The 15546-nt window shown below is 37.0% G+C and overlaps 2 protein-coding genes across 2 annotated transcripts in view; both read left to right on the top strand.

Annotated features, from left to right (window-relative positions):
- Positions 1 to 8406, top strand: part of LOC112559229 — a 33617-nt gene extending 25211 nt beyond the window's left edge. Inside the window, exons 2-3 of the mRNA XM_025230290.1 lie at positions 1874 to 2017; positions 5314 to 8406. Coding sequence (XP_025086075.1) covers positions 1874 to 2017; positions 5314 to 5543 — 374 coding nt within the window. The 3' untranslated portion in view covers positions 5544 to 8406. The remainder of the gene's footprint in view (positions 1 to 1873; positions 2018 to 5313) is intronic.
- A 547-nt stretch (positions 8407 to 8953) lies between these two features.
- Positions 8954 to 15063, top strand: LOC112559230. Its single transcript, XM_025230291.1, has 3 exons — positions 8954 to 9110; positions 11217 to 11393; positions 12097 to 15063. The coding sequence occupies exons 1-3, from the start codon at positions 9056 to 9058 to the stop codon at positions 12297 to 12299; spliced, it is 435 nt and encodes a 144-aa protein (XP_025086076.1). The 5' UTR covers positions 8954 to 9055; the 3' UTR covers positions 12300 to 15063.
- The last annotated feature ends 483 nt before the right edge of the window (positions 15064 to 15546 follow it).

Raw genomic sequence — 15546 nt, 5'->3', positions numbered from 1 at the left:
TCAGATATGAGGCAGTCTTTCATGAAGCGTAGCAAACGGTCATCAGCATCAACAATTCTATCTGGATACGTAAGCCACGTGAACCAGATGGCCACATTAAAAGACTCAAATAAGCCTAAATAATATTCCTTTGGGGAAAGTAAATTCACACCACGGATAAACGGTGACGAAGACTGAAAAGTGGCATCAACCATGCGTCGAACCCGCTTACAGTTGCTGCCATCCTCTGACCTGAGGAGGAAGGGGACGAATAGGGACCGAGGCATATGAAGAGCTTGTAACTCCAGCTAGCCAGGCCGTAATAAAACACTCATCTGCGGATGTGAGATCACAGACTGCTTTCAACAAAAACTAAAGAAAGTGTGGGAATGGGTCAAGTGCGAGCACACCTACCTGAAAGTAATCGGTTAGAATAAAGACACGCCTGGGAATGCATTCAAGAAAATCAATTTTGCAAGAGTGGGAGGAGGGGATCAAACTTTTCCACTCTGTTTTTAAGTAGTGGTAATTTCCACTCACGAAAACCAAGCTTTGGAAGATTTCCGCCCTACACTAGCGAGGCAAGGGAGGGAAAGAGAAGTGAAGACAGGGTATAACGTCGGTTAAAGTTTGACCTCGTGATAGAGCACACGATACAAAATGAAGACACCCCCCCCCCCACCCTGACCAACAAATAAATACAAAATAAAAAAGCTACTAACACCAAAACCTTTCGAATCGCCTTTGTCTAGCACTTTTTTTTTTTTTTTTTTTTGACAGTAGCAATCCACCTCGTCACTTCTCTCTTTGTTCCTGTCTTCCAACAAAAGAGAAGCAGGTGCTTTTTCAGAGATTAAAAATCAACCTTGTGCAGTAGTAACCCACGCCGCTTAAAGTCGCACGTGAACCTAAGAAATAAGTAATTTAGCGACGAGAAGGCGGCAAAAAAGAGCGAGAGGCGTCTTCTGTCCTCCGGTCAGTTACGTGTCCCAGCGAAGATTGCCTTTTGCAAATCCTCCTACACACCCCCGACTATCACGAGGTCGCGAAAGTTTGTCAGTGTATTGGGCGATCCCTTCAGAAGCCCTGCTTTTAAAGTAGAATGTTTTAACAACAGCGGGCCACATTCAAGGAAGCCTTTTCGTTGAACAGACTTGCACATTATCAACTGTATTTTGCTAGAATACGTAACCCTTATACAGTGTGTTCCAATTACATTTCTTTTCTCACCGCCCGGTATAGCACACGGAAAATATTTACTGAAATTTTGCAACAGCTCTTTGTACCATCATTTAGTTTACTCCTACAAATTCACGTTATTGTTATTGCACATACAGTAGCGATGTTTTTTTACACCATGTTGCGACGAGAGAGATTTAAAGGGCAAAGCAAGTCAAATGTTAAGTTGATCTTAAATGATAGATAATGTTCTATATTATTTCCGATCAAAATTTCGGGTTGCAAAATTATCGCACTCAGAACGTCCATATCTATCATTTATCAAGTCCCAGATTACTATTTGAGCTGCTTTGCCCTTCAAGTATGGTAGTTTGGTTGGGCTGTACATAAAGTGTAACACATTGATTTTATTCTGTTTTCATTATAAAACGCTGTTCGTATTTGCCAATGAACTCGTAATAAAAATTGAATTTAACGACCTCACTTTGGAAGGGGGGAAAAATAAAAGAAGAGCGCGCACGTCTGCGTAGCAAAGCGTTTTTCTCCCTAGTCTTAGCGGCTTGGGGAGGGCTCATTGAGGCTGAGTTGGGTAAAAGTAATTCCCTTTGACATAAGAAATGAGACAAATGGGTGGTGTGAAGGATATCTTTGTCATGGTGGCTTTGAGATTTGCTGGGGTACAGCCGGTGCAAGTTGCCTTGTTCTCTGTTGGCAGATGGCCTGTACTGCACTCAGTGCAACACGTACTTCAAAGGTATCAGGAACACGTGCGACAGCCCCGCCAACCTGACGGACTGCGTTGGCTGTCTCAAGGTCGTCACCAACGTCGCTATGCACGACGGCTGGCTGCTCAGGCGAAGTAAGTTGAGGCTCAGTGAGGCTGGCATCTGTCACCAACACCAACAAGACGTGCAGACACAAGCAAGCAAGCGTTCACAAAAACACTCTTGAGAATCGCATGATGGGTGCCGAACAAATTTGTTTTAAATAAATATTGTCATGCACACAGATATTATTACACACATGCACACATATTGTTACGCATACATAAACACAAATATTGTTACACACACGTACAAATATATATATATCGTTACCTTTCCCGCCAATGGCGTTCGGAAAGCGCTTCACACACAAATAAATATTGCTTATTTCACTACCTTTTCCCAACAACCAGTGTCGTTCGGGAAACGCTCCACACACGCACACCTTCCCGCCCTCTCACACAATAACAGCACACAAACTAACTATAAATTTTATTATTATACTTTTAATACTGTGCAAGCTTATTCCTGTAAATGTGTACACCTGTAAAATCTCAGTAGCTAAAAGAGTTCAAAAAGCCACCGCCTTAACAGTTAGTGTAAACTTTTCGAGCTTGTCCGATATCTGACTCATCGCTGAGCGAGATTCTCTGTTGAAATCCTTATCTGAGGAAAAATATATGCAATACAGAAGAAGAAATATTACACAATTTTATTAATATTTAAAGCACATGTGTTTCTTTCGGAGATTCGGCGGACAACACTAATCGCGGAAAGAGATGTATTTTTTCTAACTGTAAAATACAATCTTGTTTGGTTTTCTTCTTCTTAAATTTGGAAACAGATTTGAAAGACGCACAATTCAGGTCTTTTTTGAAGCTGGTATAAGAAGATAGGTTTCAAAGCCAAACATTGAAAAAATAGCTATTTAATTCACACAAATCACTTTGATTAATAGCATATATGCAAAACAACGTAAGAATAAATAAAAACAGTATAAAACCAGCCAGCGACCGAGCAATGAGGTTGTGCTTGTGTAGGTCACCTATCTACTAAATTATGTTAGTATTGGTGTCTGTGAGGTTACTTGACATGATTATGGCGATACAAGAGCCGTGCAACACCACACGGACAAAAACATTCGTCGTTGACACACGTGAGAATTTTCTAAACGATTATATAATAGTCGTGGGACTGAGTTGTTAATTTAACATCGGCCTACGTAGTGTCTACGTACACAGCTTAAAAAAAAATGTTTTATTCACTTGAAACATTGAAACTTTTTTTCCTACATCGTTTTATTTAAGATGTTAATTTCGTCTTCATCTTCTCTCATGATTTTCATCGTCGTCTCAGTTCTCTCTGAATTAAGAACACAGAAATATAGAACAGAGCTAGAAGAACTTTAAGATTTGATTGGTTGTATTTTTTTGGGGATAAAGAACCAAACGACAGTGAAACGTGTTTGCAGCACTTAAGTATTGCACCTATATTTAGTGGCAGAAAGTAATAGAAAAACCATGTAATAGAATAATTTCGAGTTCTGCTTGACGAAACAACGGTTGTATGAGCAAATACTTTCTATGGAACAACACCAACACAAAAATTAAAACCTTCATTTTATGGAGTTTAAAGTGTGAATTTATTTTGTAAGTTCTAAATAGACGAGATTTGTTTTCAAAAGTCTTGAATAGAAGCTAGTGCTAAATGTTGTCGGTAGAGTATGATCGATTGTAAAGTTGGGTATTTAAATTATTTTTATTTGAGCTGGTACAAGAAATATGACTATAAATCAAGCCATTCAAAACTGAGATAAAGTTTCTTGGGGACAAATAGAAAGATAATGACATGCACCCGAGATCTTTCTTTACCCTCATTGTTTACAGGAAACGCCCACAAATTTCCCGTGACTCAGTTTCCCGCCAAAGATTACATTGGCAAGTTGCCACTATTGTATTGAGTGGGTTTTCCAGGCGACAGATATTACACACCTCACTTTGAAGAATCTTTGAGGAAGACAAGCCTAATTACAGCCAAAACTAAACCCACAACTGCACCTGGGCACAGAAGATCACAGTTGACAGTTTAAACAGACAAAATTAGCCTTTTTATTATCATTTTAAGCTAACGAAAAAAAGAAAAAAAATGCTGCGTATCAAAATGGGGTGCAACCTGAGTCAGACCAAAACCTCACGCCACAAATTAGTTCGTCTGACTGTAGGTACGATCTAGAGGCATTACCACTCCCACCCCCACCTGTGACCCCATTTACGGTAAATTAGATGCTATTATGAGTTTTTTTTTTTAAAACCTATGACACATGTTGAGAGTTCTATTGAAAGGCGACTGTCACTTTTCTAAGGATGGGTTTGTTCTTGCTGTCACCCCGCAACATTGTAATCCACTTCTTTCTCTCACACATCCACCCGCTGCATGTCACCAATACAGTGAGGACTGGCTGTCCTGGCACGTCTCGGGCATGCTGTTCTAATTTACACGTTGACTAGGCTGGCTGCCTTGCCTTCTTTGGTTTGATATAAAGCTTCATTCTTCCACACCCATCTACCCTCAATGTAGGGATCTGCAACGCAGAGAAGAAATTTCAGAGGGTGGCGACTTCATCCAACTTCAGCTGTTTACGACCCCTTCTTTTCCCCACGGGTTCGAGGGGTGGATGAAAAGGGATTAGCAGGAGGTCCTGGAAGGGGAATCATTGGCTGCAACAGAGTGAATCGTAGGACGAGAACCAGACCCGCAATGTGGAAATTATGCTAGCTATGTACGCACACCTATGAAAGTTATTGTATACTGTACGCTTGAGTGTATAAGCGGATATACATGCGTAGCATTCCTGTAATCTTCCGAGCCAAAGTGGTGGAAACCTGAATAGATGATATAGTTAAAGCAAATATAAATGAGACAAATCTCGTTATACTCGTGAAGTACGAAGTGGAAAATGACCCAACATACATCAAGTTACAAATACCCCCCCCCCCCCCAAAAAAAAAAAAAAAAACAACAAACAAAAAACAAACAAAAAAAAAAAAAAAAAAAAAAAAAAAAACAAACAAACCCCAAACAAACAAAAACAAACCAAACCAAACGTTCAATCACAAGGACGCATTGCATACATACCGCTACGATGACCCCATGTTTCTTTTAATGCTTTGCACAGCGAAAAAGCAGATGGTGGATAATCTTAACTCTTGATTTCTATATTCACACACACACAAATGCGTGCATACTGCTGCTCGCTATCAAGTGTTCGGGGGAAAAAAGTATCAGTCATTGGGAGTTTTATCATAAAGGGTACTTAGTCACTTTCGGCAATTATTTGTCCATGCTTCTGCTTGCTCATTACCAATGAAAAACATTTTCTTATTATTTGCAGCATCTCACGTGGAATCTAAATATTGCATACTAGGAACTGCTAACCCTGCATTAAGAGACGAAGGCTGTTATTACCAAGTCAACAACGGGGGCTACACCGAGCGGTGTTTCTGCTACAGTGACAATTGCAACTCGGGACAACCCCCGCTTGCTCGACTGACGGAGGTGTTCGCAGTTCTTGCCCTTGGATTGACCGCTTTTTTTTCTACTTCCATGATGTGCTTCAGATAAAGTCGCAGGAATTATACGGTGGATCTGTTCTCAGAAATTATATTTTTGTGTCCAGATGAAACAGCTTTTTTTTTTAAAAAAAGCTGCTCCTTTTCGCCGGCTTTATATTGGATGTAGTGAGTGATATTAGCTGTAAATAAGATGTATTGCACGTCTTGGAGGAATGTGTGGAAGATGTGTGGTGTAGGTCAGTTCACAGACTTCAAAATTTTTAAAAAAAATGAACAAAAGCTAACAAACCGGGAAGAACAAACAATTCTGTGTGTCATCATTCCAGTTTTAGCTGAAATCCATGTGCCTGGGAGGATTACATCAAGTAACAGATTAAATTTTACTACTTCTTTTGGAAATATTCTTTATACAGGCTCATTTCACATTCCTACCTGTGAGTATGTGAGAGAGCTACAACAGTGAGTGCATTACTATGTTGGTTAAATGGCAATTTTCATGTCAAGCATTTTCCCATATCCATTTAAAAGGCTTGACAGGTGTGTGAAAGGTTTTGAGTTTGAGCAAGGGAATAACTCCATGCAAAGAATCATATCATTGTATAGATAAACTTTTAACAGCGATTGATTAGTATTGATTGATATGGTATATAAAAAAAGACTGGTAACTTTTTGTATTTGGTCAATTGACATTTAATAGAAATAGTAGCCAATGTGATGACCTGAAAATCTCTGGCCATTCTCAGAAAGGGCAGAGTTCACAGACGGATTAACTGCTGAAGTAAAGCATTTGCAAGTAGGCTGCTGTGAACAGCCATACAAAAAATGCTGACTTATCATCCCATTATATATACAAAAATAAACTTTTGCACTGAAAGATGCACATACTTTCTAAACACCAGCAAGTGAATAGTGATTTTATCATCTTGTCTTCTTTCACAATAACAAGCCAAGAACAAAATTCTTCACTTAAAAAAAAAAGTGTTAATGTGATTGGAAAATTTACTTAAAGACAGTTATGGTAAATGGTAATCAAAATTACTACTTGAAAGATTATAGTCTTTAGGGGAAGGTGTTGCCTACAAGATAAGAGTTGGCAACATCTTTTCTCTCAGTCTAGATTAACGTTTGTTTATTCCTTGTTACTCCTCGAGAAGCATAAAGCCGCAACAACACCTCGCCAGCAGACCCAGTTTTGGGCAGCCCCCCTCAGTTGGGCCTATGTGGTTCCGACATCCTTTGCCTCGGTCTCTGCTGTTCCAGTCTAGATTAATGTATGGTCTAAAAGGCCAGAAAATGTTGATTTGTTAGCCAATTAGGAAAGGGAAAAAAGCACATTTAATACTGTTTACGTTAGTGTATCTGGTTTAACTAAACATTATTGTACAAGACATTAACGAAATCAAAAGATGGGTTTGTTCATGGCACTAACCCAATATACATTTTGATAAAATTTTCCTTGAGAAACTGTTAATTCACTGTTGATCATCCAGCACGATCACTTTTTACTTCCTGCACCATTCATCAGCATAAGAAAAGAAAAAGAAAGATATTAATGTGTAGAACACATTCTCATATGCAGTAGTGTGGCTTGTCTGAGCCATCCTACATATAATTTACATGTAATTTTTGTCACAGATTTCAAATGACTTTGTTGAACTAAGCTGCTAAATCAGTAACTTTTGCATATCTTAATCCATGATAGATGCTATTCTACTGAATTTGACATTTTTTGGCTTTTATTCTGTTGATTTTGCGCCCTTGCATACTTTCAGTAGACATCTATCTACCGTTATATCATTTTCTGCTGAAGATTATCACAGTGTTTCAACAGTCTTTCTTTTTCACTGAAACTAAAACGTTTGGTTTTCCGACTCATGAACAGTTGAAACAACTTGCTGAATTTGTCCTGGTTCTCTTCCAGCAGCTTGTGATCACACTTTGGGCTTTCCAACAGGCATTCTGCAGGTGACCCAATGAGCAGCAAAAAAAAAAAAAAAACAAAAAAAACAAAAACAAAACAAAAACAAAAAAGGCTTTACCTATTAATTCTTCTGTAGACCTGTGGTGTAGATGGGCATTTTCTGCCTGGATTTCAGTTTTTAAAGTGAACTGTGCATGCTGGGAACAGCTGGCTACATAAGTTTCATCTCATATGCATTCTATCTTTGATGTATGTGTCCCTGTCTGTATGTCTTTTTTTCTGTAAAGCGCAGTGAGCCTGCCCATAGGACTGGGATATGGTGCTGTATAAGTTCACTTTATTATTACTATTATTGATCTGTCCTAATAAATGTAAATACTTTAGAGTAGATGACAGTATTGTTAATTTCAGAAAAACATATGGCAGTAGTAGTTCACATTGTAATAGTTATGATGTCAGCTCTTTAAAAATCATGAGATATGAACTACTCCTAATTAGAAAAGTCTCTTAGGCTTTTTTTGTCAAAAAGGTTATCACTTTACTGGGATCCTAGAAATGTGTAAATATTCCAGTTATGCCAGCAGCAAAAAGGTGTGTTTGCATAGCCCACGTTCATTTTAGCATGTTAGTATATTTATGTGCAAAACATTTATTTGCTTGCCATGATAAACATACAGTTGTGTTTTTTGGACATGGGAATCTCTTGTTTTTTCTTAAAAAGCATCAATGACATTTATGTGACATGAGTACCATGTATATTATTTCATAATTTGGAAAACATTCCACGTGTCTTCTGGCAGCATATAAAGTTTCCAATGCCCACATAATCTGATGTACCTATGCACTATGTTTCACTCTCATCTATATATTTGAAATGAATCACACAGTGATTCATATGTATAATTAATTTTTAATTTCATTTTTAAATGTCTCCAGTGAATCCACACTTACTACATTAAAATTATATTCATTAAAATTTAATTCAACATTTTATGATTTGATTTTTATGTTATATAATTCATGTCTGTGTGTATTGTAGTGTAACAAGATGGCTAAAGTTTTTGTATTGTAACATTTGTGTTGTTTGTGTTTATTAGATGAAAATTAAAAAATCATAACAACGATAGACACATGAAAATACAACTATTCTGACGTTAGATATACAAGCAGGCTGGAATATAACTTCTAAACATGACTAGAGAGGTACTAAAAGGGTACTGCATAGGCTTTTCTTGTATTATTGTCATAGTCTTTGGTCGATTTTTTTTTTCCTCTTTAAGAGAAGTGTCTTAAACATTGACTCATGTAATGCTAATATTAGCAAGTAATAAAATTTCGTAACCCCGTGTACGACCTTTACCGAAAGTTGAAAAAAAAATTGTTACCTCAGCGGTCTCGGTCACCGACGTACGTTCAACGTTTAATACTATGGTGTTTTAAAATAGACATTTCTTTTCTTTAAACGGAAAGAAAGTGAGGCAATATTAGCAACAACTTTCCTTTAAGAAATGAAAAGATTTTTGTTCAAGGTACAGTTCAAAGGGACGTAATAGTGTGTGGACGCAGAATCTCGGATTATCTCCAGTCTTCCGGTATTACGGTGACCTCAGGTGCACACAGATATTTCCGCATATCCAGCCATGCAGATAGCGGCCGTTGTTTTTGGCTTAATTACAGCCATTTTAATCAACAAAGGTAAACTAAAATGAAAAGAGAATGTTTAGTAATTAGGGAGGACTGCTTTAGAAATTGTCATTGACGTTAGCTAGTAAAAATATGTGACATCTATGTTATATCAGTTTCAGGAGTAAACTTTTTAAAAATAAAATAATTATTTATATCGAAGTACTAACGACCATTACAACTGCCGAAGAACTGTAGTTAAATGTTGCATAACTGGAAACAGTTTCGTGTAGGGAAGATGTCGTAAGTGAACATAATACATTGTTTTAAAAAATGTTATAATAAAACTAATTTTAGGTATATAACACGAACTTAATTCTTTTACTTATATAAACAGGAGAATAGGGTAGTAAGATGATTTATATCAATCGCAGAGCCCAAATAGTGACTTAAGTAAACACTAGAGCTGTTCTTTTGCCTTAAATTTTGGTACTAAAGTTTATTACTTTCGGTCAGGGCAAACTAAATAGCCAGAATTAATACCAATAAAACTTTGTTGTGTTAAGACAATGAAATGCCCTGTGGTCTATGGTCATTAATTTACCAGGCCTTACCCATGTTTTCACAAGGTGATGTCAGTACACCACTCTAATTAGACACATCTGCATGAAACTGCTGACCACTAGACACAAAGCTGATGTCAACAAAGAAAATCTTGTCCCTAGTCTCATTAAATTTAACATTGTTGAAGATAAAAGGTTAATGAAAGAAATATTTTGAAGGTATAAATATGAATGGTATCTGGAGGCACCAAACTGAAGATCATCTTTAAAATAAACAGCAGGGCTGGGAAAGGTCTTTACAGGATACACGAAGTGAATATTTTTATAACCTTTTTAAACATTAAGCCTGAATTTATGACAATCAGAGTCTGCTGTTAGGAAATAAATATGAAAGACAGTTCAGATACTGTTGTGGTAAAGATGATAATAACATGCACTGATACGGAAGTGCATGATGCAAGAAAGCAATGAACTTGCTAAAACCTACTGGTTACTAAAAATCCATTGGAGAGAGACGGCTTTTAAAAGACTAGGTTTAGCTCATTAAAATATACTGCTACCAATATAAAGTTTGGAAAAATTCCTAGGCTGGTTTCTCATGCATTTGAATGTAAACTTTATTTCTGTTTGCACAGAAAGAAGCCTAGTCTGTGATCATATTAGAACTTCATTTGTTTGAATTATGTCTTGGCATGTAAGACTGCATCAAAAGTCACCCATTTTTATTTGTCTTAGGCCATCTTACTTTAACTGCTTTATGCTTTATGTTTATGCTTGAATTTTAATGTATTCTGTAAGTCCATCCTTGAGCTTCACAGAATCAGTCACATCCAACCCTCCTGTCAGTTTCTGCCACCAAAAAGCTCATGTTTACTTTAGTGTTGTATTTGCTGGATGGCTGCAGTTCTCTACTTATTGACTTCCCTAACTTAGGGGTGCCCAACCTATGGCTTGCGGGCCACATCGGTCCTGCGAAGGGGCCTCATCTGGCCCTCTTATTTTAGCCAGATACAACATAATTTTGTTTTTAATGTCATGATTTTGGCAAAACCGCCATGTTCTGGCCAGCAAAATTTTATTTCATGTCCAGTGCGTTCCTCGTGCAAGAAAAGGTTGGGTACCACTGCCCTAACCCATACTGGACAATCTTTAAAGGTTTCAGAATAATTTCACTCCTATTGTTTTCTGTAGTCAAAAGTTAGACGATGTTACACCTCTCCTTTGAAAGTTTTACTGACTGCCAATCTGAGCTCACATTGATTACAAACTTTGCTACCTTTGTCTTCATGGCCTTGTCCCAGCATACCCATCTGAGCTGCTGATGTCTTACCATCTGAGTTCTTCCCTTAGGGCTGCTTGTGTTGCCTTTATCTCTGTGCCACAAACAGTAGAAATTTGGCAGATGCTCCATTTTGGGTTGGACTGTTTGGAATTCTCTGGCACTTTCTCTTTAAACTTTGTCAACATTTAAGTCCTTTAGATCTGGCCTTAAAACCCAACTCTTTTAAAAATAAAAATAATTATAACCTAGCTTCTTCTGTCTTGTCTTCCACTGATAAACATTTGACTGTCTTTCTTGCCTTGGAGATTTTAACATTTTGATATTGTGGATCAGGACATGCCATAGATTGTCATCAATGCCAGGCAATCGTATCTGACACCTGCTTAGACCCTTACGATCCAGTGGAGAATGAAGGCAACCTGGGTTCGTGTGATGATGACTATGTCTGCACCAAGTTCACGACCGTCCAGCAGTTGCGGGATTCTGGTTATATGGATGGCTGGGTCAGAAGTAAGTTTATAGCCTTATTAAAGGTACAGTAATGTGCATAACATGCAATGATCATTTTCCCAGCAGAATACTCAGGGCTATGCCATCTGATTGAAAGAATTTTTTCAAAGAAAGGTTGCAGCACCTGAACTGTTTCTTTACAATGTCTGACATAGCTGTTGCTTAATTCTTGTGTATGTGTGTTTGTGTGTGTTAGAGAGAGAGAGATGGAGTCTTTGTTTATGCATTTAAGGTAAAGTGTTTGTAGTACTTTGTATAGCAGGAACATACTTAAGTACCTGCTAATGTTAGGTATATAGTAGAACAACAAAAAGTACATTTTAATACCTCTCAAAGCATCCTCTGAAAGGGCTAGACCTGTTTGAGGTCATTCTTTGAAGATAGTAAAAAATAAACAATTAAACATCATTGTTAAAAATATTTATCAGATATATAATGGAATAGGTGTCATCAGTCAAAGGGAATTAACTCCTGAGTTGTTGCAGTTAAACCACATTTTATAAAGCAAGAGTCAAACTCATTACTTTGTGGTAAATATGATGCACTGAGATACAAGGATTTTACATTTTACTTTATTACTTATGTTGACTGGGTGTAATTTAGAGTTCTTGGTACTGAACGCATAAAGGGGTGAAACAGCCAGTAGAAGTATCATGAGATTGTTTCTGGCATTTCATGTCAGATTTGTGTCTGCCTTGTCCAGATTCAGTTGTAGTAACACGTTCTTGTGAAGCTGCCAACAACCTCCCAGAAGGCTGCATCAAGTTTCAGGGTGCCAACAGTTTCACCATCAAATGCCGTTGTGGAAGTTCTGGCTGCAACAGTGCTGCTTCACTTCTTCCTGGTGCATTCGCAGTGCTGATATTGGGTTTCGCGTCACTATGGCTGTGTATTGAAAGATTGTGAGACACTTTGGCAGGCAGAAAATCATTCAAAACAAAGTGGAGACTGATACTCAAAATTGTATAAGTTTACAAGGTTGTGAAATGAGTTCAGATTATTTCAAATTACATATCATTGACTAATGAACCATGGGGGAAAATGTATGTTTTCTTTTTTCTCAAAAGAGATGTATAGAAATTAAAAAGTGTGCCTTACAATGTGTGATGGATGGGCACTATAGTAGTGCATAATTAAAAAAAAAAAGTCATTTGATGTCAGAAAGACTATTATTTTTATGGTCATCAAACTACATATCAATATACAATTATAATGATAAGCAGACAGTAGGAATGCTAATGATATTTAGTCATTTCTGACTTAGATTGAGTCCTTTTTGGTGCTTTATTATCTGTAATTTGTTTTGCTACTACCATGACGATATGGAAAAAGGGCGCATACACAGTAAATGTTTGTGGTAGCATGCCTGCTATTGGCTACTTAGTGCCATTTCACTTCTTGATGCTATTCTTAAAACATCTACCCAAAAGCAATCAAAGCATGCAGAAGTATTGTTGCCTTCCCCGTTCATCTACATTTATTCAGATCTTTGTGTTTATTTTAATAATGTTTTTATTGTAGATCAAATGTGTCACATTTTAGGTCACAGATAATTTCACTCTGAAAAGAACTAGCATATTCAAACTAGACTCACATATTGTCTGCTATGAGGTAAACTTCAAGCACTTCTGTGAAGCGTTGGCCAAGACATAAAAGAAAGTTAATAATGGTTAATGCTGTCCCCTTTAAGTTACTCAAGACAAGATAAAAGAAAAGGTAATCTTCAAAGAAATGGTTAAGCATTGCTTTTGATAAAAAGAATTTATTGGAGAGTCATGTGCCTGATGGTCTTTAAAGGCCGTAAAACAGTCTGACATAGAAATGAAGAGAAAGGAAACTTTATTTAGATATAGACATTTAAAAATTTCTTGATGTGTAAATATGTTAATACATAAATATATTTTATATATCTATACATATATGAGGACTTTTACTTTGTGAGATAATTTTTTAGCTTCCTTACATGGGAATCATTCTTTGACATATCAAACAATTTTTATAGCTTCTATTAATGGTGTTTATATGCGTGTGCATGCACATAGAAAGAAATGTATAACAAAAATTACTCTTGTTTAAAAGTGTTATCAAGATCTTTCCAGACTTGAGATGTAACATTCCAGGTACATCACTCTTTCTATATGCATGCTAAAGAATTTGGATTTGTCTCCCTTGGAATTTTTACCCACGAGACAGTGTTTAAATGTAGAAATATTAGGAGAGACAAGCCAAACATTGGTACAATTACAATTCGCTGTTCCAAAAGGTAATTCGATCTTTATTTTATTACATGTTGAGCTGTGATTCAAAATGATTAGATGAATTCAATTAGAAATATGAATATATTTATTTTTAAGCTTTAGCTTGTTTTGTGTTAAACAACAGACCTGTAATGTACAATTTTCCTGTTACTTATAACACAGTGTACCAGTACTTTGCAGACCAATCGGTTCTTGAATTTTGTACTTTAGCAGCATCAAACATTTAAAAAAAAGTAGCTTTTACTTTGTATAATGAGAGACTTTAAGCACCGCTATGCTACTATAGTGGGTTTCAGTAAAATGGTCACAAACAGTGATTGCTTTACTGTAAGTACTTACCATCCTTAATTTTTTTAATTATCAATGCCAAATTGATAGCATGTCTGTGAAACAAAGGGAAAAACTGCTGGCAACATGAATTTTGCATTGTACACATTTAGTGTAAAAGTCTTTTTTATGAATTGTGTATTCATTCAATGAAGTCTGACTTTCTGTTATGATTGCTCTAAACAGCTTTTTGGATATGGTTGATATTGTCTTATTCATTAATTTAAGTTTTAATAACGGCCATAGTAAAGAAGCATGGAATTGGAAAAAGAGGAAACAAAATAGATGTGAAATAGGAATGGGGGGTTTTGAGTGTGTGTGCAAGATTTACCGGTAAACATGCATATGAGCTGTTACTTCAGGTCTAGTTACTTGAAAACGTGCCTTACAATGACGGCTTCCACTAGTTTTGCTACATTGTGTTTTTAAGGGTTTCATCTGAGTCCAGCATTCTGTGCCTTGCAAAATGGGATTAAGTTGTTCATTTTTTGTACAGTATGATTTGGGAAAAATTTTCAGGGTAAAATAAACACTTTAATATATTGTTTTGCTGACTAGGCTTAAAAAGCGATAATATTGGACACTGTATTTCCTACTTTTACAAGTGCATTTTAGTTATTAAAATTTTCTAAAGAATAGCAGTTGTATGTCATTGCATTTAATGTTGGATTTGAAAAGTCAATGCACAGATATAAAGAAACGTCTGAATACAATCTTGTGTTCTCAAACGTTTAAAGTGCTCATGCTGATTACTAGGGAAGAAGATGATTTCCTTGTCTTCCATTAGCTGTCATACATTTATGTATCTCCCCATAACACAAACCGCTCTAGTAATTCAAAGGCACGTTTTATTAATTGTACTGGTTTTGCAATTCTCTTTTGCATTCACAGATAAAGACATTGCCGAAGAGTAGTTTGTGATCGTCACATATCAGTTTTTAAAATCTTTAAAAAACCTCATTAAATTAGTTTATTTTTGCATTTTGCATTATGTATTCCAGAGCTTTTAATAATTTTCAAGCTGTGAAAAACAGCTAGACAGCAACAGTTTGTTTCTATTTGAAATATATATTTGAAAAATAAAATTTTTAAAATTATTTTTAGAGAAAGTGTGTATGAGAGAGAGATGCCATGCCCATGTTTTCCCCTTCTGTCTGTGCTAACCCGACTGACCACATCTCGACACTCCCAAGAGCACCTTCAACTACCCCCTCCTCATTCGCCATTGTCCTCTTTACGTCACCGTCTCGTGCTATGACGTAAACAGCACCCTCGCCCATCTGCCCCTCTGTCGAGCGGTGCAGACGATAGCCACGTCCCCCTCCCGTTACTTCTGCACTCTTGCTATTCTTAGTCGGGGCTGGCGCCTCGCTACACACTGCACGTCACCCCTTGCTGCACTCCGCATTGCAGAAGGGATGCCACGGGTGCTAGTGAACTTTTAATTCGTTTTTCCTCCTAGAACAATAGCTATTGTGGGAGGTAATGCACTATAACGAAACCCGTTTATTTGCTTACTGCTTGACGGTTGGAACAAAGAGGCTGTGGAGATGGGGGTGGGGGAAGGA

This window comes from Pomacea canaliculata, linkage group LG3 (genome assembly GCF_003073045.1).
Source record: "Pomacea canaliculata isolate SZHN2017 linkage group LG3, ASM307304v1, whole genome shotgun sequence".
Taxonomy (NCBI): domain Eukaryota; kingdom Metazoa; phylum Mollusca; class Gastropoda; order Architaenioglossa; family Ampullariidae; genus Pomacea; species Pomacea canaliculata.
The sequence above is the reverse complement of the archived record's forward strand: the minus strand, read 5'-3'. Positions and strand labels throughout refer to the sequence as shown.